This window comes from Neoarthrinium moseri, assembly GCF_022829205.1.
Source record: "Neoarthrinium moseri strain CBS 164.80 chromosome Unknown scaffold13_Wmoseri_CBS_16480, whole genome shotgun sequence".
Classification (NCBI taxonomy): domain Eukaryota; kingdom Fungi; phylum Ascomycota; class Sordariomycetes; order Amphisphaeriales; family Apiosporaceae; genus Neoarthrinium; species Neoarthrinium moseri.
The window spans coordinates 153,297-181,075 of NW_026055127.1; the positions used below are offsets into that span (position 1 = coordinate 153,297).

The 27,779-nt window shown below is 51.0% G+C and overlaps 11 protein-coding genes across 11 annotated transcripts; 6 read left to right on the forward strand and 5 right to left on the reverse strand.

The window, feature by feature from the left end:
* Nucleotides 1-1,351: 1,351 nt before the first annotated feature.
* Nucleotides 1,352-3,236, forward strand: JN550_004656 (uncharacterized protein; the record flags this gene model as incomplete). The annotated part of the gene is made up of 6 exons (XM_049316195.1): nucleotides 1,352-1,535; nucleotides 1,584-1,756; nucleotides 1,820-2,066; nucleotides 2,135-2,243; nucleotides 2,300-2,703; nucleotides 2,761-3,236. The coding sequence occupies 6 exons, from the start codon at nucleotides 1,352-1,354 to the stop codon at nucleotides 3,234-3,236; spliced, it is 1,593 nt and encodes a 530-aa protein (XP_049173277.1).
* A 228-nt stretch (nucleotides 3,237-3,464) lies between these two features.
* Nucleotides 3,465-6,189, reverse strand: JN550_004657 (uncharacterized protein; the record flags this gene model as incomplete). Its single annotated transcript, XM_049316196.1, has 13 exons — nucleotides 3,465-3,587; nucleotides 3,649-4,293; nucleotides 4,362-4,496; nucleotides 4,552-4,695; nucleotides 4,750-4,880; nucleotides 4,938-5,160; nucleotides 5,217-5,318; nucleotides 5,379-5,418; nucleotides 5,472-5,492; nucleotides 5,543-5,672; nucleotides 5,730-5,966; nucleotides 6,030-6,116; nucleotides 6,171-6,189. 13 exons carry the CDS (start codon nucleotides 6,187-6,189, stop codon nucleotides 3,465-3,467), a joined length of 2,037 nt encoding a protein of 678 aa, XP_049173278.1.
* A 236-nt stretch (nucleotides 6,190-6,425) lies between these two features.
* JN550_004658 (uncharacterized protein) lies at nucleotides 6,426-8,359 on the forward strand (the record flags this gene model as incomplete). Its single annotated transcript, XM_049316198.1, has 5 exons — nucleotides 6,426-6,667; nucleotides 6,718-6,878; nucleotides 7,251-7,425; nucleotides 7,481-8,189; nucleotides 8,240-8,359. 5 exons carry the CDS (start codon nucleotides 6,426-6,428, stop codon nucleotides 8,357-8,359), a joined length of 1,407 nt encoding a protein of 468 aa, XP_049173279.1.
* A 1,323-nt stretch (nucleotides 8,360-9,682) lies between these two features.
* Nucleotides 9,683-10,757, forward strand: JN550_004659 (uncharacterized protein; the record flags this gene model as incomplete). The annotated part of the gene is made up of 4 exons (XM_049316199.1): nucleotides 9,683-9,931; nucleotides 10,001-10,407; nucleotides 10,471-10,604; nucleotides 10,720-10,757. The coding sequence occupies 4 exons, from the start codon at nucleotides 9,683-9,685 to the stop codon at nucleotides 10,755-10,757; spliced, it is 828 nt and encodes a 275-aa protein (XP_049173280.1).
* A 320-nt stretch (nucleotides 10,758-11,077) lies between these two features.
* JN550_004660 (uncharacterized protein) lies at nucleotides 11,078-12,168 on the reverse strand (the record flags this gene model as incomplete). The annotated part of the gene is made up of 4 exons (XM_049316200.1): nucleotides 11,078-11,480; nucleotides 11,550-11,597; nucleotides 11,652-11,883; nucleotides 11,946-12,168. 4 exons carry the CDS (start codon nucleotides 12,166-12,168, stop codon nucleotides 11,078-11,080), a joined length of 906 nt encoding a protein of 301 aa, XP_049173281.1.
* Nucleotides 12,169-13,698: 1,530 nt separating this feature from the next.
* JN550_004661 (uncharacterized protein) lies at nucleotides 13,699-15,210 on the reverse strand (the record flags this gene model as incomplete). Its single annotated transcript, XM_049316201.1, has 1 exon — nucleotides 13,699-15,210. The coding sequence occupies one exon, from the start codon at nucleotides 15,208-15,210 to the stop codon at nucleotides 13,699-13,701; it is 1,512 nt and encodes a 503-aa protein (XP_049173282.1).
* A 1,661-nt stretch (nucleotides 15,211-16,871) lies between these two features.
* Nucleotides 16,872-18,212, reverse strand: JN550_004662 (uncharacterized protein; the record flags this gene model as incomplete). Its single annotated transcript, XM_049316202.1, has 5 exons — nucleotides 16,872-17,263; nucleotides 17,313-17,380; nucleotides 17,454-17,842; nucleotides 17,892-17,996; nucleotides 18,063-18,212. The coding sequence occupies 5 exons, from the start codon at nucleotides 18,210-18,212 to the stop codon at nucleotides 16,872-16,874; spliced, it is 1,104 nt and encodes a 367-aa protein (XP_049173283.1).
* Nucleotides 18,213-20,505: 2,293 nt separating this feature from the next.
* On the forward strand, nucleotides 20,506-21,966 carry JN550_004663 (uncharacterized protein; the record flags this gene model as incomplete). Its single annotated transcript, XM_049316203.1, has 1 exon — nucleotides 20,506-21,966. The coding sequence occupies one exon, from the start codon at nucleotides 20,506-20,508 to the stop codon at nucleotides 21,964-21,966; it is 1,461 nt and encodes a 486-aa protein (XP_049173284.1).
* A 667-nt stretch (nucleotides 21,967-22,633) lies between these two features.
* On the forward strand, nucleotides 22,634-24,622 carry JN550_004664 (uncharacterized protein; the record flags this gene model as incomplete). The annotated part of the gene is made up of 1 exon (XM_049316204.1): nucleotides 22,634-24,622. The coding sequence occupies one exon, from the start codon at nucleotides 22,634-22,636 to the stop codon at nucleotides 24,620-24,622; it is 1,989 nt and encodes a 662-aa protein (XP_049173285.1).
* Nucleotides 24,623-25,106: 484 nt separating this feature from the next.
* Nucleotides 25,107-26,085, forward strand: JN550_004665 (uncharacterized protein; the record flags this gene model as incomplete). Its single annotated transcript, XM_049316205.1, has 2 exons — nucleotides 25,107-25,289; nucleotides 25,468-26,085. The coding sequence occupies 2 exons, from the start codon at nucleotides 25,107-25,109 to the stop codon at nucleotides 26,083-26,085; spliced, it is 801 nt and encodes a 266-aa protein (XP_049173286.1).
* A 119-nt stretch (nucleotides 26,086-26,204) lies between these two features.
* JN550_004666 (uncharacterized protein) lies at nucleotides 26,205-27,756 on the reverse strand (the record flags this gene model as incomplete). Its single annotated transcript, XM_049316206.1, has 2 exons — nucleotides 26,205-27,276; nucleotides 27,386-27,756. 2 exons carry the CDS (start codon nucleotides 27,754-27,756, stop codon nucleotides 26,205-26,207), a joined length of 1,443 nt encoding a protein of 480 aa, XP_049173287.1.
* Nucleotides 27,757-27,779: the final 23 nt, after the last annotated feature.

A 27,779-nucleotide genomic window follows, 5' to 3' on the forward strand; every position in this document is an offset into this window, starting at 1 on the left:
AATTCTCTATGGCTTCAGGCGTTTGCATTCCGCCGATCAAGATTTTCCAATATTGAGTGTCTAACTGATGTCTCATGGTTGGTGACGGGTTGATGGCTGACCTGATATTAAGCCCGCTCACGAACCCCAATGTGACGAGTCCACTCAAAAGTTTTTGTTCAAATCAATGATCACACAACGTATCCAAGAAAAATAGCTCCCTCCCAAAAATATGTGCCTATTGAGAGTTGACAAGTTCAATGCAGGTTCCCTCCAACGGCAGTACTCTCTGAATATGTCCTGGACACAGTCTGGGATGCGAATCCCAGGCGCTTCAGCTGTAGCCGATGGCAATCCTCGCACCCCAAGGAATGATGGCCTTATGCTGGCTACGGATTGAAGTATCGATTGAATGTGGTTACACAAAAGGGGCTGGGATCAAGGGGGGTCAAGGGGGGTCAAGACCATCCAACGGCTTCGCGGATGTGGGTGTAGCTAGAATCGAGCGAGATTATCAACGAACAGGTACCCAATGAGCCCCGTTTGTCGACTCTGGCAGTATTAGTCATTCGACGGGAGCATGCAGGTTTCTTTATACTGCCTCCTCCTGAAAATTGCGACGGTAGCAAGTTGCCCGACGGCGAGTGATAGGGTCACATTGATACACCGGAGTGCGGCCGGAGTGCACTCCCTTGGTGCATGCGTCCAATCAGAGCTTCAAAAATCTTGAACATAGCATCCTAGAGTGAACAACTCACATATGTATACCCTTGCAATGGCGGCCCGCCCTAGACACTCGGCCCGCGGGGGAACCGGGGTCCATCCCTTTTTCGGTCACCTGCATGTTCTGCATATTCCACAACATAGAAATGCAGACTATCAAGGAGAATCCAATGCTGGATGGCCATAGCTTGCTTGGGGCTGTCAATGCGTATTCGTTTCAATCCCACCCTTCCGGAAGAAGATAGATCGTCGTGATTGGGGGAAATTTGTTCCCAGCATGTACCACGGGGATGTTGGCCCTCTAACTGACCCGGTGATAAGTGTTTATTTTCGGAAACGACTAAGCAGCCCAGCACATCATGGGGTAATTTCAATGTGGCTGGTAAATGGCATGTGAGTTGGCGCAGCCATTAGCAAACTTGCCCTGCGCTTACATTTGTCAACGGAAGGATCAAAGTGGGAGGGTGTGACTTGCAAAAGTGCGATGCATAACGGCGGCTATTCCTTGTATTATATTGCACCTCAAATAAAGGACCTGTTTTACTTATATCACCCGTGTCTCGGACATGGCGTTGTGAAGCTGCTCTGCATCGCCTTCTGAAAGGTCTGTTGATAGGCACAAAACGGCGAATCAAGTGATACTAGAGCTATGTCAGCCGCGTTTGATGGTGCATGGCCATACGGCTTCTTGCAGAATCTCAAGCAGCAACCTCCCGACTGGCGATCAATTGTTTTAGTGAATCTCTTCGTTGGATTGGCCGTTCTTCTTAGCATTTCCGTTATTTCTGAGACGGTGTCTCCTTTGCGGCGATACCAGGGGCCATTCTTCGCAAGTCAGTCACCTCTGTTGGTCCTTGGGCAGTCTCTAATTTTCCTTTTAGAATGGACAAATATTTGGCGACTATATCTAGTGCGCACAGGCAGCTATCATGTTGAAGTCAAAAAGCTCCATGATAAGTACGGCCCTGTCGTTCGAATCGGGCCTAACCTCTTAGATCTCGACCTGCCCGAACTTATCAAGACATTGTATAATACCGACGGTAAATGGCGCAAGGTAAACTCAACTCAACTTCGCGATAAGCTAGACATGTGCTGATCACTTTACATGTGCCGGTAGACCGAGTTCTATCACAACAACAGCGCCATTATTAATGGGAAGACAACGTATCACCTCTTCAGCGAGACTGACCAAGTCGAACATGCGCGCATCAAGCGTCCTATAGTAAAGTACTATTCTCAAAGTAGTGTTGGGGCCTTCGAGCCTCTGATGGACAAGGTCATCGGCGATTTTTGCAAACACCTCGAAACACGATTCATGGACGGAGAACAAAAGCATTTCGATTTGGGACAATGGATCGCCTTCTGTAAGCCGTGAAACTGAATAATGTGGTGATACTCCTGTGACAGTACGCTGACGCAAGATCCTGTCTAGACTCCTGGGATATGAATGGCGCCGCCTCCTTCAGCCAACGATTTGGTTACATGGATAATGGATCTGACTTTGACAAATCCATTGATACTGCTGATAAAGCGCTAGATTAGTAAGATAGCATCACTCTCTATCTTGTTACGCATCACTAAACGTTTTCTTCCTTAGTTTTGCAGCCGTTGGTCAGATGCCATTCCTTGACTTTCTGCTGGAAAAAAATCCGATTTTGCGCATCGGCCCTCCAGTTATGGGTAATGTCGCAAGCAAGGCACACGCTTATCTCACAAGCCGATTGCAAGGCAAAGATTACAATTTTGACCCTAAGGTTCCTGACTTCCTGCAACACTTCATCGACGCAAAGGCAGCACACCCGAACGTGGTCGATGAAGGTGTTATTATGGGGTATTTGCTCGTCAATCTTATCGCCGGAGCGGATACAACGGCTATAACAATTCGCGCTGTGTTCTATTATGTGCTCAAGAATCCAGATGCGTACCGCAAACTGGAGGACGAGGTCCTTGCTGCCCAACTTGGAGAGGTGGCATCGTTTGGCGCTGCTCGAGCTCTTCCATGTGAGTATCCTCAACACTCCATCTCTTAGATCCATTTGGGCTGACTTTCGTCTAAAGATCTGGAGGCCGTGGTGCGTGAAGCGATGAGGATGCACCCAGCTGTTTGTATGCTCCTAGAACGCTACGTTCCCGAGTCAGGTCTTTCGCTTCCGGATGGTAGCTACGTGCCCCCGGGAACAGCGGTAGGCATTAATCCATACGTTGTCGGTAGAAACCAGTTGATATGGGGCGACGATGCTGATGTATACCGCCCAGAACGGTGGCTTCGAGGGCATACCCCAGGTACGAAAACCGAAACCGAAGAGAGTTACCGCGAGCGTCTCAGACTTTTCAATGCTAGTGATCTTACCTTTGGTGGGGGATCGCGTGTTTGTATTGGACGCTCATTCGCATTAATGGAGGTCTACAAGATCGTTGCTACTTTAGTAGCCCGATACAGGATTGAGTTAACTGACCCCCGTCGGGAGTGGGACGTTACCGCCAGTTGGTTTGCTAGGCAGAAGGGTCTTATGTGCCACATGCATCCCCGCTAATGGGTCAAAATGGCAATTGATAACTCATATAGGGTCTGTCAAGGATGAGATTTACTTGAAAAGTAGTTCTCTGTCTCATATCCATGCATTTTCCTCTTCTAGATAAAAGAATGAATCCCGAGGATTTAGTATTGGGCTTCAGTAAAGACAGTAGACCGTAACTTCCCTCAAGCACGTTCGAAGTTCATTCCCGTTCATTTTCTTTTGTCACCATGTTGTCAATCCTGATCATCCAAATACGCCGTCATTTTTCGGATCAAATTGTACATGCGGGCGGTGCATGGCAGAGCTCGGTACTGAGATAGGATCATCAACCGTAATGCCCTCCAAAATAGGAGCTGACATGCCAAGCTTCAGTTTTGTATTAGCAACTCCATTATAAGCCTTTTGTGTCAAGATTGTTCCACTTTACCAGGAAGTGCCGAAGCTTTGCTGCGTGAATCATCGTTGCAGCTTGAGCCGTTATTTGGAAGCGAATAACACTCCAACCAAGAGGCGGCAAGTCATGAACGATCACAAGTGCTGGGTCGTACAGGTTCAAAGATCTGGCGGCGCTATCTCCATCTTGAATGGCATCTTGTACGCTGCGCGCTGAAAATTCTTCATGAGCATTGGATCCCAAGAGCCAGGCAGGATTGCCGTGCTTATACAGTGGAACGGTGTCATTGAGCTCATTCCTGATGACAAAATCAACAACTGCACCCATGGGAAGGCCATGAATCACCGGCTTCCCAAGGACATCCCGACTGTGGAGGTCACTCAAGTTAGCGAACAGAAGAGGCTTCAAAGAAGACCGGAACAGTTGCCAAGGTCTCTCATTAAGGAAAAACTCAGGAGCGAAGCGTTCTGTGCGTGATGTCTGCACTCCAGCAGACAGGTAGTATGTAAGATCAGCCGCACTAGGCTGCGGTGGAGGCATACTGGGGAATGGAGGGGTATGCTGCCCGTCAATGGTCTTGCATTCATTCTTCACCGATCCGTCGGGATATAGACACATTGAACTGGGGTCGGCTCCCGGGAGCTTCATAGGCTCACCGTATATAGGCTGATGTTTCGCCTGGTTCAAACTAGGTCAGACCCGTATTTAAATGTTCCTCGTTGTGTCTTTCGACGATGAGTACGTACTGGGTACCTGAGGAGGGAAAAGCCTTGCAAGTTCTGAAGTTGACTTGTCGAAGCAATTCGTATTGCGTAATCAGCAGGTTGTTGGTCAAGTTTGATAAGTGCTGTGACTCGTGCGGCGCTGGGGATATAGAGAACCTATGTTATGGAAGATTAGCCATGTGATGAAGAGCAGATAACCCATGCAACTTACATCCGCCTCTTCAGGTGTGACAAAACCACCGTCATTGGCAACAATTATCATCTTGTGGCTATCCACCGAGACTTTGACTTCATGCTCGAATCCAATATTTATTAAATTAAGCATGATGTATTGCCGACCATTCGTCTCAATGACCTGGTCATGGCGCGAAGTTAGTCGTTGCTACGAACTAGGTGATATCTTGAATACCTCGAAATCGGCATCACTGGGAGTACACGATTGATTAGGAAGACCTTGCGGTTGGATGCAGCCTGTCTCGTCTAGATAATGGTCATTAAGTCGTTCAAACCCAATAGGACGGCATAGGTTGCGTCCCTTGCCTAGAAGTTGTGGCTATCAGTGAACTTGGCCCATAGATGAAAAATGTCTTGACTAACCGTTGACGAGCAAAGAATCGTAACAGTGCATCTCAGAGCCCTCTGCTCTCATTCTGAGCACCTTCCAGTTGGTATCACGGTGCTGGTGGTTTTTAATAACCACATGTTGTATCTGCCGCTCAGACTCCAATATTTGCTGCAGTTCGAGCTGGTGTCTGGTGATAAGACTGTATGGTCGTAGGCGCGACGGGCTAGGGGCGACATATACCACTCCGTATAACCCCTGCTCAACGGCATCAGCCGAACATTCAACAAATCCTTATGGGAACGCAGTCTCACATCTACAGATGCGGCGGTCGTATGGTCGATGTACCAGCTGAGGCCCCACGCGCCGGTAGTATCATGAACAGTCGTGTAGTTACCTCGAGGTAAGATCGGAAACTAAAACGTTCAATTTGGGTTAGTGATAGACTGAGTCTCTACTGCTATTGGGAAACTAACCTGAGAAACGCCAGCTGTGCCATCATTCCAAGCTCCAGTGCTACGGTCATGTCAGCCAGTAGCCAATGAAGGGGATAGGGACTGCTCCATTACCGTTGATAACCGACTCCAGCCCTTGTTACAAGCATGAGTAATTGAACCTCTTCGAGGGATATGGTGCCTACCAGTGAATCGAGCCTTGGAAGTAGCTGTCGCTGTGGACAGTCAATTCGACAATATCCCCTTCCTCGGCGTACAAAGTTGGGCATGGGGACTGCCCGTTACAGACAAACATAGCTCTCCAGCGGCCGCCATCTACACTTTTTGTCAGTTATCCATTTTGAAAATTCTCTTACATGGCACTTTTCGAACCTGGATTCATCCATCTGCTTCCAATTTGAAGATGATATTTTCGGACGAGTCTTGCGTCCTTCTCTGATGGCAGCCCTACTCGGGTACGCGTGTGCCAGCCACGAAATGGCGTAAGGCCGTAGTGATTGGCAAGCAATCCGAGGAACACGACCAGGAACACCGTTGCCCAAGCCAACTTCGACTTTCTCGTCGCTGGTCTTAGTCCGGGAGTTGCCTCCTTGACTTCCGTTCCTTTCGCTATGAATGTCAACATGTTTCTATACTTTCTTGTTCTGTTCATAGTAGATACGAGAAGGAGACAAGGTGAGAAGCCGTTGATATCGGGGTGCGCGGGCACCTTCATGCCATGCCAAGTGCCGACCGTGGCGGATGTTGGCTTCCTGGCAACTGCGTCATGCTTTCGGGATGGGATCGTCCTCTTCCCCCTGGATCAGAACTTACCGACATCCACGTGTTTCATTAAATGACCGCGGCAAGATGCTTCTTTGATTCGCTGGCCAATCGCGGCCATCAAAAGTCGTCCTCGTGAACTTTAAATGCCGTTGTCGGCAATTACCCTGGCTGTTGTGGATCCGCATCAAGCAGAAACCGCCTTCAAAAGTTGGAAATTCAGATTGCGACGCGGGTTTATCTCTCAACATCGTTAACACTACTTTCTTTCAACGCGTTTTGCATGTACAGCTCCCTTTCGGCATTATGGCATTACATGCTAGACAAATTATCTTCTTCATATTCTCCCTTACTACTCTCACTATTGCTAGTCGCATCAGAAGATACAACTTTACAATCAGCAGCAAATGGAGTGCCGCAGATGGTCATGGGCGTCCATTGTTTGCGATTAATGGTCAGAGTCCGGGCCCTCTGATTGAGGCTGACGAAGGTGATGAAATTGAAGTCTTTGTAGACAATCAACTGGGTGCTGAGACAACAATTCATTGGTCTGGTATCTCTATTCATCAATGGGAAACAACTTGCTCATTTGTCCAAGGCATGGCGTCTATCAAGTCGACAAACCATGGAACGACGGAGTTCCAGGTGTAACCCAGTATTCGATACAACCACGCGATACATATCTCTATCGTTTCACTGTGCAGCAGCAGTATGGAAGCTATTTCTATCACGGACATTTTGGTCCAGCATTTGCGGATGGTATGCGCGGGCCGGTATGGATTGTCCCTGCCGCTTGGCGGCCACGACCTTACAATTTGATATCCGATTTACCAAACGAAATCGAACATATGAGAGATGCTGAAAGACAACCGTTCCATATCGTGATCAGCGATTGGAATGCTGAACCGATGGATATACTGCTAATAATGTATCGAGACACTGGAATAGTGCCGTGGTGCAGCAATTCCATCGTCTTGAATGGAAAGGGTAGAACGTATTGCCATCCACAAGAATCATTAGATTCTGTCGGAGGAAAGGGGAGAAACTCTTTGGGCTGCCTCCCTCAACCACTACAAGCCCAATATTCAAATTCTCAGACGTGTGAGCCTACCAAAACAGACCTAGAGATAGTTCAGCCGAAACAGGGCCAAGAATGGATTTGGATCAACTTCATCCATTCTGGTGCACACCACGAGCTGCAGATCAGCGTGGACGAACACGAGTTCTTTGTCGTAGCTGCCGACGGCGAGTTTGTTCATCCGCAGAAAGTCCACGTTGCCAATTGTAACTTGGGGGAACGTATCAGGTAAGAGTTCCTATTTGCACTACCGGGCAACTGCGTAGACATTAATATTTACTAGCATACTCGTTCGCTTGGACAAAACCCCAGGGGACTATGCGATCAGAGTTACCTCCCTTCGGGAAGAACAAGTCATCCAAGGAATTGGAATTCTGAGGTACGCAGCGGCTCAGGTTTATAGGGGCGCTGAACCTCCGGATACAACGCCGTGGGTTCATCTCAATGGCAGTCTCATTGACCGCACACTCGTGAAGATGGACGAGATGAACCTTGCACCGTACCCAAAACGTCCACCGCCACCCACAGCAGACCACACTTTGAAGTTCTCTGTCAATATGACGGGTAAAAGTAGTTGGGCGTTGAATATTGGCCCTCATCAGGCGTTTCGCCAACAGCTGCCACCACTTCTATGGGAAGAAGGTTCTCGGGGTGTCACAACTTATGGTGACAAGGCTCAGGGGCTAATGAAGAATGGATCAGTTGTCGACATCATCTTCAGCAACGGCGCAAACGTCTCTTCGCAACATCCCTTTCACAAGCACAATAACAAGGCTTGGATCATTGGAACTGGCACCGGCGGGTTTCCATGGGCATCTGTTGAGGATGCCATCCAAAACGGCGGGGTAGTAGATCGTTTCAACTTCGTCGATCCACCGCTTAGAGATGGATGCAGGCTGGGTAACGAAACTGGGGACTGGACCGTTATTCGTTATCAGATAACCTTCCCAGCAGCAAGCATGCTACATTGTCATATGATACATCACTTTGCAGTAAGTTATTGGGTGGTTGGTAGGCACAAGACAAGTCTAACTTGATTAAGGCAGGGCAACAGGTGGTGATTCTCGAGGGTGTTGAATCAATGGCCCCTATACCAACAGATGTGAAGGACAGGATTCACTCCAACTTCCAGCCACCCCTTCGCTATGGACCACTTGATTAGATGTAAGGAAAGACGCAGCTTCCCGAGGACTGTCTTTACTATGTTCTTGATTGTGCAATACACAAAACGAGAATTGCGACCACCATCGTTTCAAAAGAGTTAAACCGCGGGCAAGGGGTTGAGCCGTTGACGACTCGCTACCAGTCCCCGTATGCCACGGAGTCGCTTGTTGGGTGGGTTGGCTGATGGAGACACAACTGGTACAAGCACAAGGCATATGATCTTAGTCCATCAAACGGCCAGAAGGTTTTTCACATATTAACACTCCATTTCCGTATAGTAATGTAACGAAGTCCATCATTCAAATGTTACATACTTTATATCCTCACCCTTATTTGTTCGAGATAGAATGACGGTTCTGTAGACTCCGTTGAGGAACCGATAAGTCAAACACAGAAAGTAAAATGACAAAATTTGAGAGTGTTGAACAAGACGCGCATACAGTTTTAGTAACTATAGGTACCGCGGACTAACAAAGTCAAGATGCCATTTCTTTCCAATACTCCGTTTGGGAAACATGGGGTACAAGATCTAAGAAGACGACGGGATTCAACACAGTAGCCAAGGCGCCTTTATGGCTGCAATATGAAAAGTAATAGTAGCTCTGATACATCACACACGGACCATCAGCGGCTTGGACTCATCGTCACGATATCACCCGAACAATTATCCGGGGTAAATAACCCAGCGCGTGGAAGGGACCAAACACAAGAGGCACATGCACGCCACCACTGCAACTTTAATGAAGCATGTCTCTATGCAGTCATTTATGGTCGAATCAAAAGAGTTCTATTCAAGTTGCACAACTGCCGGACTGTGGGAGGCTCACTATTGGCTAGCAGCCGATCACCGGTATCGAGCACCACTCTCCAAGCCATTTATGTTACCATGGACTCTCATATAGCGGGCAATCCCTCAGATATAAGTTCCCCAGGCCTGCTTGACTGTCAGTTCAGGTCGTGGGTTCAAGTTTCGAAATCTTCACGTCTCAACGCTGGATAGTTACCCACTCAATCGATGCCATTTGGTGCTTTAACAACCTCCTCCAACGAATAACTCAGATCGGTAATCAACCATGTTTTGGAACCTCATCGCTTTGGCTGTGTTTCTAGCGCAGGAGGCGTGCGCTCAAATCCAAGGGGATGCAAGTTTCCTTCGGTTCGGTTGCTCCCAACTTGTTATTGAGCGAATCGATCCACTCGTTGCCCCGGGCGCAAACCCTTCCCCGCATACCCATCAGATCGTTGGAGGGAACTCCTTCAATACTACTGTATAGAACCATTTTGCGCTCCTCACGATACGTAATAGTTGACTGTATCATAGATGGATCCTAATACCATCGACCCGCCTGCTCAGTCTACGTGCACTTCTTGTATTTATACCGAGGACACCAGTAACTACTGGACGGCCCCGATTTACTTCAAGTCGCCTGAGAATGGGACATATAAACGCGTCCCGCAAATGGCGAACGGTCGCCTGAACGGAACTTTACTTGAGCAGGAAGGGGGACTTACCATCTACTACATGCGGCCGTTCAGTGGCAGTAACAAAAAGACGACTGTACCAAAACCCGTAAGTGCATAGACTACCTCATACTACGCTCGTGTATATTCTACTAATATCTAACTAACGTGATATCAGGGCTTCCGAATGCTCGCAGGGGATCCAACACTCCGCAACAAAACCGGCAATTTTGCCAACATCTGCCACCGATGCCTCAAGGCAAGCGAACGCGTGATGGGCGGCAACGGCGCTCCGTGCGACTCGAGCGACACAGCAGCCTTCCCTAACAAGATGTGCCCCGGCGGTATTCGGGCCACGATCATTTTCCCTTCGTGCTGGGATGGCAAGAACCCAGACAGCCCAGACCACAAGAGCCATGTAACATACGCCCCTGGCTCCGCGCTGGCAGGCGATAAGTGCCCAAGTACACATCCAGTGCGCATCCCTCAAGTCATGTATGAGATCATGTTCGATACTACGCCATTCAACAATCCAAACTACTGGACAAATGGCAAGCAGCCATTTGTGTACAGCTTTGGTGATCCGTAAGTTCATCCCTGTCGCGGACAATCTTATGTTGTTGCTTACACTTACTGTGTACCTTATAGCACCGGGTATGGAGCCCACGGCGACTATCTCTTTGGGTGGAAAGGAGACGCCCTCCAGCGGGCTATGGATGCCCTTGGGACCAAATGCGCCAGCGAAGATTGCACAAAGGTTCTAAATATCCAAGCTGGGAAAAGTGCGATTGGATGCACTAAGTCACAATTAGCCAAGGAAGATGTTGGCTCGTCTACTTGTACAAAATGCAACCTATTCTCGCATCGACTGATTACACCAGCTAACCTTTATCTTAGGGCTCAAAGCACTCCCTGGTGATATGCAGGTTATGTAATCTGAATTGGTCAGAGAAGCTGGCTGCATTCAGCCACTGTGTAGGTGGGGTTTCACCGCAAAGTCTCCAGAATTATCTCACAAGCCTATTAATGAAGCATCATATGGGAATAACTTGTATTTCACTCGTTCTGCAATTGCTTAGTTGGCTGGGATGAGAATCCCCTGAATCTCAGCCAAACCTGGAAATAAGCACCTTTTCGATCGTGCGTCAGTGGTTCTTCACGCACAAACCTTGGAAACACGATGGACATCTGGAAAGGTTTGTCAACGATCACGAAGGATGCCTTCCTCCCTCCCTCCCTCCCTTTTGTCTTTGGGTTATTTCAGACCTATGTCATTTGGCTGCGGCTCGAATTCATATGCAAAGGACATGTGGCTATGCAATAGTTCAGCAGTGGACTGGGGAAGCTTATGGTCATTGTGTAGCTCGTGGAAAATGGAGTTTATGTTTTCCTGGCCGACTCTACCGACTGTGTCCGTTTCTAGTACGGCCACAATTTTCTTGCGAATGTGAAGACGGGCTTTGATCATATCGCGAATACCACGTGGAGTAATGTAGCTTGACAGTGTAAGAGGCAGGGAGCGGGCAAGATAGCGCAAGAGATCTCTGACCCACGTGAACTGCGAGTTGAGCTTCACAGCTCTCAGGACACCATTGAAGTTCTCGCGTCTCGTATGTGCCCCTGGGAGGCCTGCCATAAGATTCTGATCAAACCCGAAGCTGTACTTACACGCAATACTAGCTTCGTGTAAGTGAGTGCTGCATATGGATTCGAGGTTGGCAACTTACTCATTGGCAAAGCCGAAGTAAAGGTCTGAAAGGTTCAGGACCTCTCCGCTCTCCAGTGCTTAGCGAAAGTGAGACTCAAGCTGCGCGACCTTTCTTTCCAACTCCGGAGCAACTCGTAGGACCTGGCGAGGCGAGTAGAAGGAACTGAGAGCCCTGCGTCGCCTCCGGTGGAGGTCGTGGCCCACTGCGCCTCCGATGGAACTATCGAGCACCAAGGCCTTGACCTTTTCGATGTCCTTGTCCCGCTTTTGGCTTGGGCCAGGAGAGTAGATCGTGTCTATAAAGTCGAGATCGGCGATTGACACCTCCGCGGGTGTGGTGCGTACTACTGGTTCTGTCAAAGTGTCAGTACTCTGTAGTGGTGCGAGAGGACTTTCCTGCTCAGGGTATTCGCACCGAACTCTTTATGTAGCTTCTGGATCTTGAAGACATATTGTGCAGGCTGGATGGCGTCATAGTAAAATTCGTACCAGTAAGTGAGAGCTGCGAGTATGGGTCCAGGTACGCCTGCGAGAGGGTGGAGGCAGAGACGGTACACGATCGTACCCAAGAGGTAGGCGATCAGCAGAGTTCCTACTATGGGGAGGAAATACCCCGAGATCACGAAACCCGTTGTCATTCTGAGAGGGGAGGGCTGGTAAAAGCAAAACTGATGATGAGGTGAAGTACTGGGAGGAGTTGATAGACAGCCTCAACGAAGCGAAGGCCAATCTTATAAAATCAACACTGGAAGTGGTAGCTGCATGATAGGGCAACCGCTTTGGATTTGAGAGTCGTCCGTTTGCGCGCTGAGATGGCAACCCCACCGCACGCCGACCTTATCCAGGCTCCTATGGGGGTAGTGATTGCGCTGTGAATGCATGGTGCTGAAGTGAAGTGAATGACTTGTATCAGCCAATAAAACTCAACGTGGGTAAAGGCCCTATTGGAAGCAGGCACACCTCTGAGACGAAGTAAACAAGTTTATTCACGTGCTGGACGTCGCGTGTTACCCAAATCAAACTGATGGTCAACCGTTGCACAAAATGAGGATTCAGCTTGGGTTGAGCACCCAAAATGTGTAGGATGTATTTCTGGGGAGTTTGTTATAGAACCTCAGCGCGCAGATTAGTGTTAGACGAAAGGCATGTTCGTTTGGAAAGCCGTCCTCCTCACTTTCCAGATGGTACATGTAGACAATAAATTCCATAAAATAACATCTTCTTGATGCCATGTCGAATGAGAGCCTTCAAGTGTTATGGATAGCGTTCTATGTCTAGTGCCATCTGTTGAATCCTAAGGAGTCCCCATCATTTCAGATGTTCTTCCAACCTCACCATTTACCGTCTGTACAGGCCCACTGCACTCCACATACTGCAGCCCCAGCAGGGCTTAATGGAACCACAAATGGCACTTCGAGCAGGCAGGCTTGGAGGCTAGATTGTATTCAACGCTTAATTAATGTCTCTTGGTCCAGTGAGAGCCGGTTGTGGTAGGAAGCGGAATCATGGCGCTGATGGTGGCATTTGTAGGCATAGGCCTAACGGGGAAATCTCGTGGGGCCACGACTGGAAGTGGAGTATGTATGGGTGTCCTGATGAACCCCATATCTCTCCTATGAGGAACAGGAGTCGTTGGTGTAGCAACCGAACAAAGAGCAGCAACGAAGATGACTGAGAAGCGTAGTGGTTGCATGACGAGCGTATGTATATTGAGTGGTGGCTGATGCGTGCTCAAAGCTTCGCGGTCAAATAGTTGGACAACTGTAGAGCTCAAAGTGAGAGACCACCAGAATGAGCTGAAAATCAATACGATATATTAACCTTTCGTGAAGGCTGGCAGACTGACCATGGACATTTAAATATTTAAGAGGCATTGGGGCAGACGGGAGTCGAATTCGCACACGCGGAACACGAATGCAGGAACACTTCCTGTCAAATGACCAACATCAATTTGAAATGAGCGTTGGTACTTGAAGTATCATGCATTTGAAAGCGAGATTGCTATAATGGTTGTTGGTTGTGGCAAACATCTAGGTAATCTTAGCGTACCATTTTGCTGGGTCAGGTACAGGCACGTTCGTCGTGTGCTGAGTCTTGTCCAGCATGGAGACAACAACTCTAGAAACGTCCAACGACAGGTTTCTGTGGTTCCTAATGACTAATTTCCCTTACTTCTCAGCCTTGCACAGCCTGCCATTCCCTATCCCGGTGGGCTGGCCGCGTATTTCCCGAGCTTCGCTACCCACCAATCGCAGGCCCCAGAATAGGCCGTCGGGATCCCACCTTTGTTTAACTTCTTCGAGCCTCTGGAGGTTCTCCCCGAAAAACTCTTGCTTCCAAGCCGGATCATCCCCGCTGGCCTCATTCAAATAGCTACCTCTTGCCCAGTTGCCATCTCCAGCCGTTCCACCGGTCACGCTTTTAAGTAAGGGCCTTAGTTCCTGGTCGACGTAGTGCTGCATCTCCTGCATCTCTTCCCATCGGGTAGGATCATCGCTCCAATCGGTCAGAAGCCCGAATAAACTAACCGTGTTGCGCCAGGCGGGAAGAACGGCATTGGCGAACCCAGTGAGCTTTCTCGGTGCAACAGCTGTAGCGCCGGCATAAACGCCCTGATCCGCAAGTTTTCGCTGGACACCAATGAACTTCTCCAGACTTGTAGGGTCGTCGAAGATGTCAGTTGGCACGAGCCTTGATGTGCCTTGCCAGTAGGCTCCTACAGGGCCGGGCAGCGCAAATGTCGTCCAATGCGAATAGTAACTTGGAAAGTCTGTAAAACTGGCACTGTAGTTAACTCCGAGAGTGTCCATTTGGTCAATCCAGGGCTTGAGTGCTGCTCTGACATCTTTTGACGTTTTGTTGTAGGCGGTCAGGGGAATCAAGTAAAACAGCGAGTTATTATACGAAAATGTTGCGCCTATTCCGGTCGATGTCAGATTGGGGAGTAGGGTGTGCCACGTCTGAATTGTCGCCCAGTAATTTTCCAGAACTGTTGAGGCATTTGGCAACGACAAATCGTTTGTGATGGAGACGAACGCACCGCCAACAGGCATGTTTGGATATGCGCGTACTGTGACGCTAGTAACAATGCCATATGTGCCGGGTCCACCGCCGGAGAGGGCCCAGTAGAGATCGCTGTTCTCTTGGGGCGAAGCTGTGACGACAGAACCATTCGCGGTGACGACTTGAAACTCGAGAGTCTGGTCAGCACCCATGCCGAACTGAGAACCCAGTGGACTATGTCCACCACCCTGTGTGAAGCCACCAGCGATCCCAACAGATGGACACCAACCACCGACTACAACCAGCCCGGCGTCGGCAGCAAAATGCTCAGCTTCAACTCCTTGAACACCAGACCCCATCTTCAACGCCGGGCCTTGGTAGCTCTGTTCTCCCTTATCTGGGTCCCCTTTCATCTCGATGTTCTGGATGATCTCGAGGCTCTTAAGGTGGTGTGTCCAAACGGCCAGTCCACCCGCGCCTGTTGAGCGACCATTGAAGTCATGGCCAGTATTGCGGACTACAAAACGGACATTGTGTGTTCTTGCAAAGTGGATTGTGGCCGCTATTTCTGCAGCCGCTGAGACATTGACTGCGTAGGAGATCATGTTTCCAACCTCACATGGCGTAGAGCGATCGCCGAAAGGGTTGCAACTGTTGTTCTGCCAGAACGTCTCCATGGTTGAAGAGGATGACTCGTAGCTGTTCAGAACTCAGTAAGAGGGTCCAAAACAACATGTTCATCAGTGATCCGGGTCGAGCATATCTAGCTAAGAATTCGCAATCATTGAAAGCACATAAGTACGTACTGTACTTCTGGTTCTCTCCATGCCCCTCTCAACGCTCTGCACGCAGGCTCGTCATATGTTGGGTCATGACAAACCGAGCCCAGAGGAGTCGTAGCGATCAGGCGTCCATTGACAGTTTTATTCAATGCATCCCACCCAGTTTGTGCTGGCCAGCAATCATCACCCGGTAGGCAATAACAGTCGTCAGCAGGGGGTTCAGGTGAAGGATAGTCAGCGCTCGCCCGTGCTGCCGCGCAAGCTAGCGCCCAAAGACTGTGTTGATGGTGAAGCTTCATGGCGGCGGCAAGGGTTTTATTGACTGCTTTCAAGTGGCCTGAGAGGTAAGCATAGCTAGAGGGGGTTGGAATAGACGACAAAAACAGTCACGTTACAACTAGAGCGAGGGAATCAACGACTTTGCGGTGACCAACTGCAGCGACGCACCATTGCCCATGCCAAGACTTACATCCATTCTGTAGCACAACCGTAGCGAGCCTCCTCTGCATGGTGCATACAACCTAGTTGTTGACCCCTTGCGGTGTAGCGCCTATGCAGCGAAAGTCGGTGTCTGGCATGGGCCAATGGTATTTGCTGAGGCGTCGCAAGGTACTACCGGAACGCTTGAACTCCGTATCTAGGGCTGACCTGGCGATGCAGGTCCACGTAAAGAAGAGGAACAACCCGTCCTGCTCGCCTGAGTCAAATAAACCATCGCATGCGATGTGTCGAGGGACAATGCGTAATGCATTCGAAGTGCCCCATAGTATTGCCCCTCAATATACGATGGCAACCGACCACGAATAATGAAAGGAAGAATGCCCAGCGACGACTTGATTCTAGAGAAGCTCTCAAAGTTTCAGAATCTTAAAATCGGTGACTTATTCCCAACCGTGACTATATATGCCAATGGGCCGATACACTGCTCGCGTATCTACCAGCCGGCGTGTTTTCCGCAGATGGGTTCCCTACATGGGAATTTGAGGTGGGCGAGCTTTGAGGGATGATGCTTGTTCCTGCCCTGCAATTGGCGGCAACCGGTCTTGGCCTCAAATATGCGTTCGGCCCAGCGCTGTCTGTTCACTGTTTGTCCACTATTTCTACCGAAACTGCGCTAGCGGGCAACCTTAATCTTTCCAACAACGGGCCGACAATGGCCAGCGACAGCCCTGGAGCTTCAGGGACCGAGCTCTAGGCAAGAACCACACCCAGTCGTGCCAGATCCAGAACTCTGCACGTTGGCAGTTAACCCGCGTTTTAGACTTCTACGCCCTGTAGTACCTAGGTAGAGGCTAGTACGTTACCACTTTTGCTTGGGTTGGGCTGTAACCGTCGGACAGCGTGCTCCTAGCGATTACCAATGTATTGCACTGTCACCTGATGCTCCGTGTGCTGCCCCATGCTCTTCGTCATCACAGTCATCCCCAGTATGTAGATTTGACTTTAATCTTCTTTTCATTCGTCATTCGATACTAAATTACATGGATTCTACGCTCCCACGCCAGTTCAGGAGGCATGGCCCCTCGACGTAACCACAACAGAACTTCGTCTTCTGGTTACCTGAGTGATGCTCGATGTCCATCCATCTCACCTGCGTCGCTCGATAATGAAACCTCCATTGTTTTTGTAATGCCGGCCAACTCTATAGACTCAAGACTTGGACGAGAACGTAGATATCTGAATGGTGTCGGGGCCGTCTCGGTCGGTCCAGCAGCCGTCGTGGTCGTTACTCCATCTTTCGGACGCAGGCCAGACATGGAATGTTCGTCCGTCTTCACGTAGCCGTGGGAGGGCGTCCAGGGCGAGCTCCTACTTAGTCGATAGGTTCGTGAAAGCCCTAGCTTGCCCAAGGCGAGCTGCAGCAAAGGTCTGAGGGTTGCCAATGAGGCGGCAATGATACCGATTCCCGGCTCGACGGTACTCCAAATCGCAAAGTTTGTAGTAGCCCCTGGTGCAGTGTTAGTGTAGGACATAGAATCATGTCTTAATAAACCTACACAAGAAATCCTGCCCATTAAGCATGTCCGGAATGTAGAACATTCTGACTATTGTTGCAGTGCTTCCACTAAACGTACGTGGTCAGTCTGGCTAGTTTATGATGCTCGTCGTGGCCACAACTATGTTCCAGGGAGACTCACATAGAGGCAAACCCGAGAATGCACATGACTATGATCCTCAGTCTTTTCTTCATGTTCAGCGACCACACGATGAACATGGGCAATATGCCAAAAGCCCAGTCCGCGAGACAGTTGATTGCCGACGCCACATATGTAGTGATAGCGACTGGGTTGTTTTCCAGGCATTTCCCGGGAGTGCCGGGCGCGTCTGTCCAGAATGTGCTTATGGGCTGGCATTGAAACAAAACGACGAAGAGATATGCCGTTCCAAAAACAATACTCCCAACCATGAGGACGCGAAGAAACCAGACATGAAATTTGACGACGGATAGTCGAATTAGGAAGACTCCCACGGCGAGCTTAATGAATGTGGCGGTAAGGACGTAAAATATCTCGCAGACGAACCAGAACTGTCAATATATCAGCATACGACTTAGCATTGCTCCAGTCGACACCTACAGTCAAAGCCTTGGTGTTGTTCTCCGGGGTAAGGTCCTTCCTGTGCCTGCCAGTACCATAATACCATCCCCCCAGCTGGCTCGAGAGATACGTAGTAAAGAGGACCTGCGCCATCGATTAAGAAGGGTTCTCCGCCAATATCTTCCACTCTTCAGAGCAGTGGCGATTTACCTGTGTGATTACCAGCAGCCAGTCGTCGAGACCGAAGGATTTCGTCATGATTGCTCGCACGTAGACCCGAAGCGGGACCATGATCCACGTGAGGACCATGAATGTCACCGCAACGGCGAACACGCTGCCGCTTCGATCATCGTCGTTCATGGCGCCGTCGTTTAACGTCAACAGGACATCACATACGTCCTTTCGCACAACGCAAGCCAAAGGAAGTCACGAAAATCGAAGTCCCATAGAAGATTAAGAGACTAAGACTACACGCTCTGGCCTCCGCACTTGGGTCCATCAACAAGGTCTTCAACCCCTGGACATCCCTGACTTGCCTATCCTGCCTGTCAGACCAGTGTGGAGTTGTCTATGTGGAGGTCCGAGCGCATAGTTCGACTGCTTATATTCCGACACACGTGCTTTACCCCATTTATAAGATCAACGCCGGAGCTAGGGCTGTGCTATGTGGAGTCAGTTCCATCAGAACCAGTCCGGACGGGCGGGACTCCGGCTGTGCAATCTCTCGGACACCGCAATATTCCGATAGTCATCGTCGCTAATCGTTCCGATGAAAGCAGGGGCCATTAGCTCTTTGAAACTCGACTTACGATAATTGACCCCCAAGCCAGCAAGTTGACAGCTCAGCCTAGGAGGGGGCTCGAGGCAGTCTGCTACGCATTGAATACACAGAGAATACAACTGTGGTAGAAGGGGATTAACATGCCCCATCGACCTCGGGCCTTTAGTTTGCCCCTGTGCATTGCAAGCCGGCGATCTTGACCAAAGCAGGCCACGCTAGGGCGCGACCACTGCGCAATAGTGAAAAACGTTCTCACAGTGGCGGGAGTGGATCTGGCATATGCCTAGCGTTACGTGCTGCCGGTGCATACTATCGTACTAACTTACGTAGCATCGTCGAATTCTAGCGCCACAATCTCTCGAACTGGTTAAAAGTCGGATGTGAGAGCGTTAAACAGGGATCCGTTCGAAGGACCGAAGTCGCGGCGCAGGGATGAAGCTGATCATGACTCCCAGCACGTGGCTTGCATGCACCGGCAGGTGGTGACCTACATATCGAGCAAAGCTCAGACCCATTATAGCCCTAGGTTCTGCGGAGGAGGGAGATACATATACGCAAGCATCCTGAAGATGGAGTCAGCGAACTGGTCTCTCGTGCTGAAACACAGCGCGTCACAACCCGCAGGTTCGGATCCCTTGAAAGCGAATCTTGTTTCGATCCAACGTCCTACGTGGTGCGAAGGAAAATAGATTCAGAGGCTCTCACCTCACGGAAAGCACATGTTCAATGATCCCATCACCTTCGCTGTTTGAACCCACACAAATGTAAAACTTTCTACGTCAAAGGACGAGGGAGATTGGACGATGCAGTCTCCAAGAATGACTTTGGAAGCGCACTAAGACCTCTACTTGTCCACTATGGTTTTAATAAGACTACCCTTGCCTACATGCCTGTTGACATACTCCGTCACCAGAGCTACACACAGATTTAAGAGAGAGACCATCAAGGGACCGGGGCCAAGTCTATGGGCAGTATCAAAACTGCCGATCTGCTGGCAACTATCCACAATGGGTGGCTGGCCAAGCGGACAATGTTGATTCGCCCAGTCTTGTCTACAAGCTCAAGAGCCTCCGCCACTTGTGATGGTCGTCGAGCTGCCCCTGCTCGTTTGCCTTGTTAAAGGGGGGCTTGCCGGGGTCCAGCTCATATGAGCAGTTGGGTGGCAACGTGCAACTGCATGTTGGCAATGACAATCACTTGCCGTCCTGAAATCTCGACGCCCATTACCTACCAACTACGATACCAATGCCCGGATGGACACGGACTCGGGGCCTGTCACTGCAAATTTGCCATGCATGTAGTGCAACACTCTCATGCTAGGCATCTTACGCTCCAACTTGGCCCCCTGACGCCTCGGCTTGCGCATCCCGAGGCGCTTTCAAAGTCGATCCGAGATGCGCTACAAGTGATGTGGGGTAAATGAGCTGCCCTGGGATCTTTTGGTACTACGACGGTACGGAGGTAACTCGTAATTAAGCGCGAAATGACCGGCAGCTGGCAGGGCTGCCAGTCGGGCCTCCGGTCTCCGGCCGCCGACCAACGGCTCGTAACGCACGAATTTCGGGAATGCCAGCCTAACGCCAAAGGGACGACTGACTGGGCTGCAGCTCACGACAGCTTACGGCAGCTGAAGTACAGCAGCACAATCTCAAGCGCCGAATTCCCTTTTCCTCGTTCGAGCCTCGTTCGAGCTTCCATCTCCGGCATTCTCAGAACTGCTCGACGCATCTTTGACTGAGCCTCCGCTCGAAGGGCTATCCCGATCACCCAGGATCCCGTCGCCCGCGTCTCTGCTGGCAGCGACTGCACACCGGGGCATTCACGATCATGGCATAATCCGATCCCCGACTGTTGACTCGACATCCCTTCATCATGTCGGTCAACTCACTCCAGCTCTCCGAGTACCTGGAGAACATGTCTGGTATGACCTTTAGGCGACTCTACCAGCAACCATCCGCCGCCTTCGCCGTCTTCCGGCGCATGCTCCCGCACCTGGCCAAGACCCTCGTCATGGCCATACTCTACATGCCTACTCCCTTCCTCTATTCCGACCTCGATGTCTGGGTCAAGCCCGCTGCCAAACGCCAGAAGGACCAGGCACTCTCCATACTGCGCGCCCTTCACATCATCACGTCGATCCCGGCTTCCAAGGACGCCCAGCCCGCCATGGCGCTCACGACCAACTTCAAGAACAGTCTGCGCCTTGCCCTCGAAGGCGGCGGTGACCACAACTCGTTCGGCGTGCCCTCCAACATGCCCGTGTCCGAAGACCTCGATATCCCTTTCCTCGACAAGTACGCGCGCAAGAAGTGGGACGACATCCTCCACTTCGTTGTCAACTCGGTCGGTATAACGGACGGCTCTCGCATGTCTGGGGAGACTAGCAATGGCCCCAAGGGCTCAGTTAAGGAGCTGCTCATTGGCGGTCGTCTCGTTGAGCGGAAGAGCCCTACCTCACCCACCATACACATCACCCAGGCCGGTTTCACGTTCCTGCTGCAGGAAGCCAACGCTCAGGTGTGGACTCTGCTCCTCCTCTGGCTCGAGGCAGCTGAGGCCAATGCCAATGCTGGCATGGACCATGTTGACATGCTATCGTTCCTTTTCCTGCTCGCGTCTCTAGAGCTTGGCCGCTCGTACAGCACGGATGCTCTGACCGAATCGAGACGCAACATGCTGCCGTCTTTGGTAGACTTCGGCCTGGTCTATATTCCCGCCCACGACCACAAGCAATTCTTCCCCACCAGGCTTGCCACCACTCTCACCAGTAGCGAAAGCAGTCTCCGCAGTGTTAGCGCGGGCTTCACCGCGGCCAGCGAGGGTGTTGCCGATGCTCAAGACAAGAACGCCATTATTCTGGAAACAAATTTCAGAATCTACGCGTACACATCCTCGCCACTGCAAATCGCCGTCCTTGCCCTCTTCTGTGAGCTCAAGATGCGCTTCAGAGAGCTGGTTTCGGGCCGCCTCACTCGTGCATCCATCCGTCGGGCGGTGGATATGGGGATCACGTCGGACCAGATCATCTCCTACTTAGCGACGCATGCGCACGAGCAAATGCACCGAGTGGCTGCTGCCACCAAGAAGCCTCTCCTGCCACCCGTCATCGTGGACCAGATCAGACTGTGGCAGCTCGACACGGAGCGTATGACCGCCACCCCCGGCTTCCTGTTCATGGAATTTGATAGCGTCAAGGAGTACGACCAGGTCAAGAGATTTGCCGAGGATGTGGGTGTGCTCAAATGGTCGGATGACCGAAAGGGAATGTTCTTCGCCAACAAGGTGGAGCAGATCAAAGATTTCATGAAGAATCGGCGCAAGGAAAACCCGTGATGCACGCAATATGTGGGCTCGAGGCATCGATGCACAATATCCAGGAAGCATTGTTCGGCGTTTTGAGGGTTTGGGGGGGGCATTCGAAAGGCGTATCATATAGCGCGTCATCTAGACGGCCGGCGGTGAGACGGTTAAAAGTCTGCAAGGGAAAAGGTCATGGCTTGGGCTTTGTTTCGCAATACCGATGAGTACCGGTATGTACCAAGTTATATGCCGTAGTGGCGAGCCATCTACTGTCACCCGTGATTTGCTGGGCTTGCGACTTTGCACAGCTCGAGGTCGGGTTTTGCCTCACACCGCTGTCGGACATATGTGACGTAACTATAACGACGTCTCGCGTTCCTCGTTTACAACTCGCTGGCTAGTAGATTGCTGCAGCAAAATATGTAAGTATGCATCTCAGAGCATGCGGCATCCGGCTGCCGTCGTGGACAATTCATTAGTGCGGCTTCAAGCAGAGGCCACTTTGGCGAGAGCGAGGCCGCGCTTCCCCCTTCGATTTTCGGGACATGTTTGCGAAACTGCACTTTGTAGCAGCTTCCCATACAGCATTTATCGAGCTCACCTGGTGATGTTCAAATATCAAATCGCCGTCTGGGTTGCCTCTACTTCTCCCATCTACTAGCAATGATTCCTATTATTATATGATATCACGCCCCTGTCCATGGATCCCCTGGCATCTAAGCAGCACCATCACTCCCTCTCCAACGTCGATGAAGACTACTTTTATAGCCTTCCATCATCCCAACTCACAAGTAGGCATGCAAGCGCCGTCGCGTTCCACAACACCGGCAGTCCATCGCCCAGCCCCCAGCTGATGAGTCTTCAATCAGCCCTGGACTCTGCGAAGCTTCCCGTCGGCGACAATGATCCGCCCCTTCTCTTGCCCGTGAGAAGAACCTCCAGCGGGGTGAGATGGTTGATCCCATTTCGCCAGATCAAACCTGAAAAGTACAACTTCGATCTGACAACAAGTCCGGATCAACCAAGTAGAAAACGTTCGGCATCTGTAAGGAGTGTCACGCACCCGGATTTCTTGCAATTCTCAGCCAGTGCCATGGACCTCGAAGAGCCCTTGGCTATTGAGCAACTCGTAGCTCCTCCGGCGCTACCTGTCACGACAAAGCGTTGGAGCTCTACTGGTATTGGTGATCGGCGGAGCTCTTCAATGTACGCAATAAGAGCAGCAAGTGTTGTGGAGCCTTGCGTCGAAGAGCCTATTATCACGCAACAGGGGATTGAAGGTATCGTCGCCAGCATCCGAGCGTATTTATCTGACCGGCGTCACGATAGCTGTTCCTACCATTGGGTACAAAATCAGAGCCATCCGGCACAGGGGAGCTATCGCAGTTCACGGACACAAAACGAAAACCGATCGTCACACGGCGGTCTTGGTGAATTCCTTGTATCTACGAGTGACATTGCAGGAATACTGGAGATTGTGATTACTGGTCTTCGGCATCTCCATGAAGAATATGTGCCGACTGGCTGCAGTTCGGTACTTTTACCGCGTGACCTCAACGCCAGGCCTACTACAAATCCTGACAAGATCATGCTTCCAGCACCTTGTTTAGCTGATCCAGCAACAACGATTAGCTCTGTCCAGCCCTTGTTCTCCGCTCTGGAGGCTCAAACTTTTGGCGCCAAGACTCAATGTACCAAGGCTACTATTGTCTCCAGGCAAAGTGTTACGAAGGTGAGCTGGGAGACCACCTCTGGGACGGCGGCAAACCAGGTGTCTCCCATGATCCATGACACGCTACAGGCGAACCCAAAGAACGCACGGATAGACTCGGCAAGTAGCACGGCACAGTCTAGCCTAAAGTCCACATTCACAACCTTACGTGGACGTGCAAGCTCTCAAGGGCAGTTTGGGGGTTCATGTGTAGGCAGCTGCGGAGAAAACATACCTCCCAACTCCGTTAGTGAAACGCATGTGTCATTCCCAGCCCTTCCATCACGCCACTGCACCAATGAGTGGATATCACCTCTCGGAGTTGACGAAGAAGAGTTGTATAAGCACAGAGATGTCGTAGCATCGCTATATCAGTACGGAATTGATGCTCATACCGGAGTGTGCTCGCCTCCGCTTGACCTGCAGACTCTTGAGTCAAATATGCAGGCTGGCAATAACCTAGTAGCAGAAACATCGATGTTACGAACAGTCGAGCTCCGGGGATCTGTAGGCATACTGGAGCAAGAAGGCCAGCCAAGTGGGAGTCCAATACAAAAACATCAAGGTAGCTCACAAGGCACAGAGCTCCGTGACAGCCAGTCGTATCTACCCTTGATGGATAGACTGCGTCGATACAGCTTTATTCCTTTGGAGGATCATACACCTGAGATCATTCGTCAGGCAACATATCGGCAGAAGACGTCACAACAAGAGGAGCTGCCGCTCCAAGGTCAGCGGAAGCGCTCAAGTAAAGAGCTGCTAGAGGACATCCTCGCACGTTCTCTAACTGTGTCAGCAAAAACGACCGTTAGCGCTATATCCGGACGCGCAGCGTCACGAAAGTCATCAACGCAGGCAGTCAAACGGGGTCGCGTATCTTGCTCGGAGGATCATGCACCACACATGTGCCTAGATGAACAAATGACACCGACACCAAGTGCTACTCCAGCCTCTGATTGGAATGAGCAGGTTAGGTAGTATGACATATTGCTCGGTCTCCGTTCTACAGCCCCTAGTACAAACAAAGTCTTATCAGATTGCCCCATGAATCTCTTGGAGTGTAGTCATGACCTGGTTGTTATGGTTTGTTGATATGATCGAGGCAAACGCGTGAACTATGACGCGTCGCACACGCCATATATGTGTTTACAATCTACTCCTACTCTGCGCAACGGCGCCTTAATGCATCTTACAAGGAAGCTGACTAACCACATGTTGGCTTTGTGTTTCAGGCTTTCACGTCCTCTCAAGACTACATAAAGAGGAATTCTCACATTGCAGTAGAAAAGGCTCAATTTCTCACTCCACCCAGGCGAACTGGGTTATATCCGCTACTAAGATACAGCACAGTGCAGCACACAAGACAATACCCTCGGCGAACTCTCGTTCTTTCATACCTTTCATATTCTTCACAGATATCGAACCACGGCCTCATCGATAAGTCGCGATGTCTCTTCCAAAGATGAGAAATCTACAGTCAACCATTGAGTTGATCTGCGAGATGAACGGGATCATAGCACCACCCAACATTGACGACCTGGCAGACTCCAACTCACCCGTCACTGCCGCCGACGTAGCTAAGCTGCGTGAGATGGTGAACCGCTGGTGCCATAAATCTCAAGACAATGGCGCCGATCCAGTGGCAGTTGGTGAGCATTTACTCTGGATTCAGCCTGTTACCGGCAGGTTTCGATCCTTGATTGCACCTGTACTCGGCCTAAACTAACGTCATATACCCAGATAATCACGGACGTGGAACTCTGATTCCGGATGATCCTGGCTTTGGCTTCTTGTCCAACATCTCATCTGACGCGCTGCTATAGGATAGCAGCATTGATGAAGAAGACAACCCCCATCAAAGTGTTCCTACAGGAGTCCAGGAAACCGATGACCATGACACGGCAGAGAGCGGCACATCAACCAATCTCCAGACCTCAAACGAACGCTCAGAACCGGACAGTCCTAGCACGTACAGGCAAGCCAGTCAGAAAAGAACACCGTCCCCAGCGCATGGCCATAAGGGAGACCAGGAAAGCCTGCCACATTCCAGCGCTGCCCCAAGCAAGAGTAATGCCGATGCTGAAGAGAACGCCACCTTTGACTGTGATGAATGCAGAGCAACCTTCAAGAACAGGCACACCTTGAAGCAGCACAGCGAGCAGGTGCATGTAGGAACCACTTGTTACTGGCCCAAGTGCAACAAGGAATTCGACAACGAAAAAGAAGTCAAGAGCCACTTCTGGGAACATTGGGACCCACGCTTGAACAATAACCAGATGTACAAGTGCAACTGGCCTGGATGTGGCAGATATTTTGCGAGGAAACAGCAGGTCGGTCGGCATTTCAGCATGCACAATGTTGGAGCACGCCGGGATGAAGAGGAGCAAGACACAGACAATGAAGAGGACAGCGGTGACGAAGATGTTGAGAGTGAGGAGTAGTCTTGCTGCTGGTAGGATGGTGGACGTTTGAGAGAGCCTAACATCAGTTCACATAATCCGAACCTTCGCAGCAATGCACTTGAACGGTATTTACTATCTGTATGTTGCCCATTTGTGAATCAATTCCACCCTTCAATGTCGAAGTTGATCTTGACATCGCCTTTCCCACGTTCTATGGGATTTCCATGGGCATCCCACAACGCCCTTTCTATGTATGTGACTCGGCCCTCCCAGTCCACGAGAATGATCGTCTGCCTCTGCGTGCCATATGCCCCTTTATCAAATATCGCAGCGCCACCCGGCGGGTTCTGCTCTGCGGCCTCGCGGCTCTCGTCTTCAATTTCGTCAAATGCGGGCTTCATCTTGCCCCGGGCAACCGCCGCCGCCATGTCCTTGTCTCTCTGCTCATCGGTGATGGCTGGGCAGAATATCGAGTTCTTCAGCAGGTCGACGTACTTCTCGTGTTCCACCCCGGCATCTCTTGGAGGCATCATATTCGTGTCGAGCACGGAGAACAGTAGGTCCACCAACCTCTCCTCGTCCGCATCCTCAGCGACAGCAGTATCAACAGCCTCTTTCACCAGCCGCCTGCCGTGGATGATCTTTGGCCACGTTGGCGGGTCTTCATATATCGTGTTGCTTAAGCCCCACACATCGCCCCTTTTCCCTGCGATCCGGGGCACACCGTCCACTGCCTCGCTACGATTCGAGATGACAGCCATGGGTAGAAGTTCACGGCGTCCAGATTGGCCATCCCCATTGCTTTCTTTCACATCCTTCCCTCTAGGCCGTAAGTCACCACAGATGAGCGAAAACCCACCAACGCCCGTCAACACCCGGTCCCCGACCATGCGCCCCACGAATGCATCCAGGTCCTCATTCGCCGGAGCCCCGAGCCACGCGTTGACGATCTCGCCACGGCTCTTGAGCCCGTAAACCTGGTGGGAGTCGGAGTCTGGCACCGTCTCGCGGAAGTTGGTCAGTATAGCCAGACGGCCGGACCGCGTGATGCCCATCCATGTGCCGTGCTCGCGGCGCAGCAGGTCGCGTGACGACAGGACGACGTTTCCTGAGGGCTGGTGCGTCCAGAAGTGCGGCCGTGATGTCGGCCGCAAGATGTACTCCTCGCGCGAGTCCAGCGCGATCACCGCATACTTGGGGTGCGAGGTTGCGACGAGCCCGATGCACATCCTGTGGTGAGTGAGGGGATTCTGGGTTGGGACGTGACGAAGTAAATTGGCGAGAGATATGATGTGTCTCCTTCCAGTCTTGAACTGGCAATCGGATCGCAGATATAGACCAGTTGCATGCAATCTCGACGGGCCGCCGAGCTGTTGCGCCGTATTCAGGCGTCAAGAGCCCAAGATCCAGCTGTCCGAAGCGGTGAGGTCCCACTCGCCGTGCCGGAACCAATGGGGCGAGGTTCGTGATGTGGCAGCGCTGTTGAATATCGAGTTCTAGACCGAGAGAGCCTATGCGTGTACAGCTCATCAAACGACCCCGGCTATCGCTGTCCAATACGGATGATGGTCGTTGTCCTGTCTCCATGCGGTGCAGGATCCCGGAGGGGCCGTTACCGGAAGTTCGTGGGGCATTTGCGGAATGGGCTGAGGCTGTGGGCCAGTGCGTTCCCGCCGAAGGACCGGGTACCGACGTCATGGTCGCAAGCATGGTGCAGTGGCAAGCATCCGTTA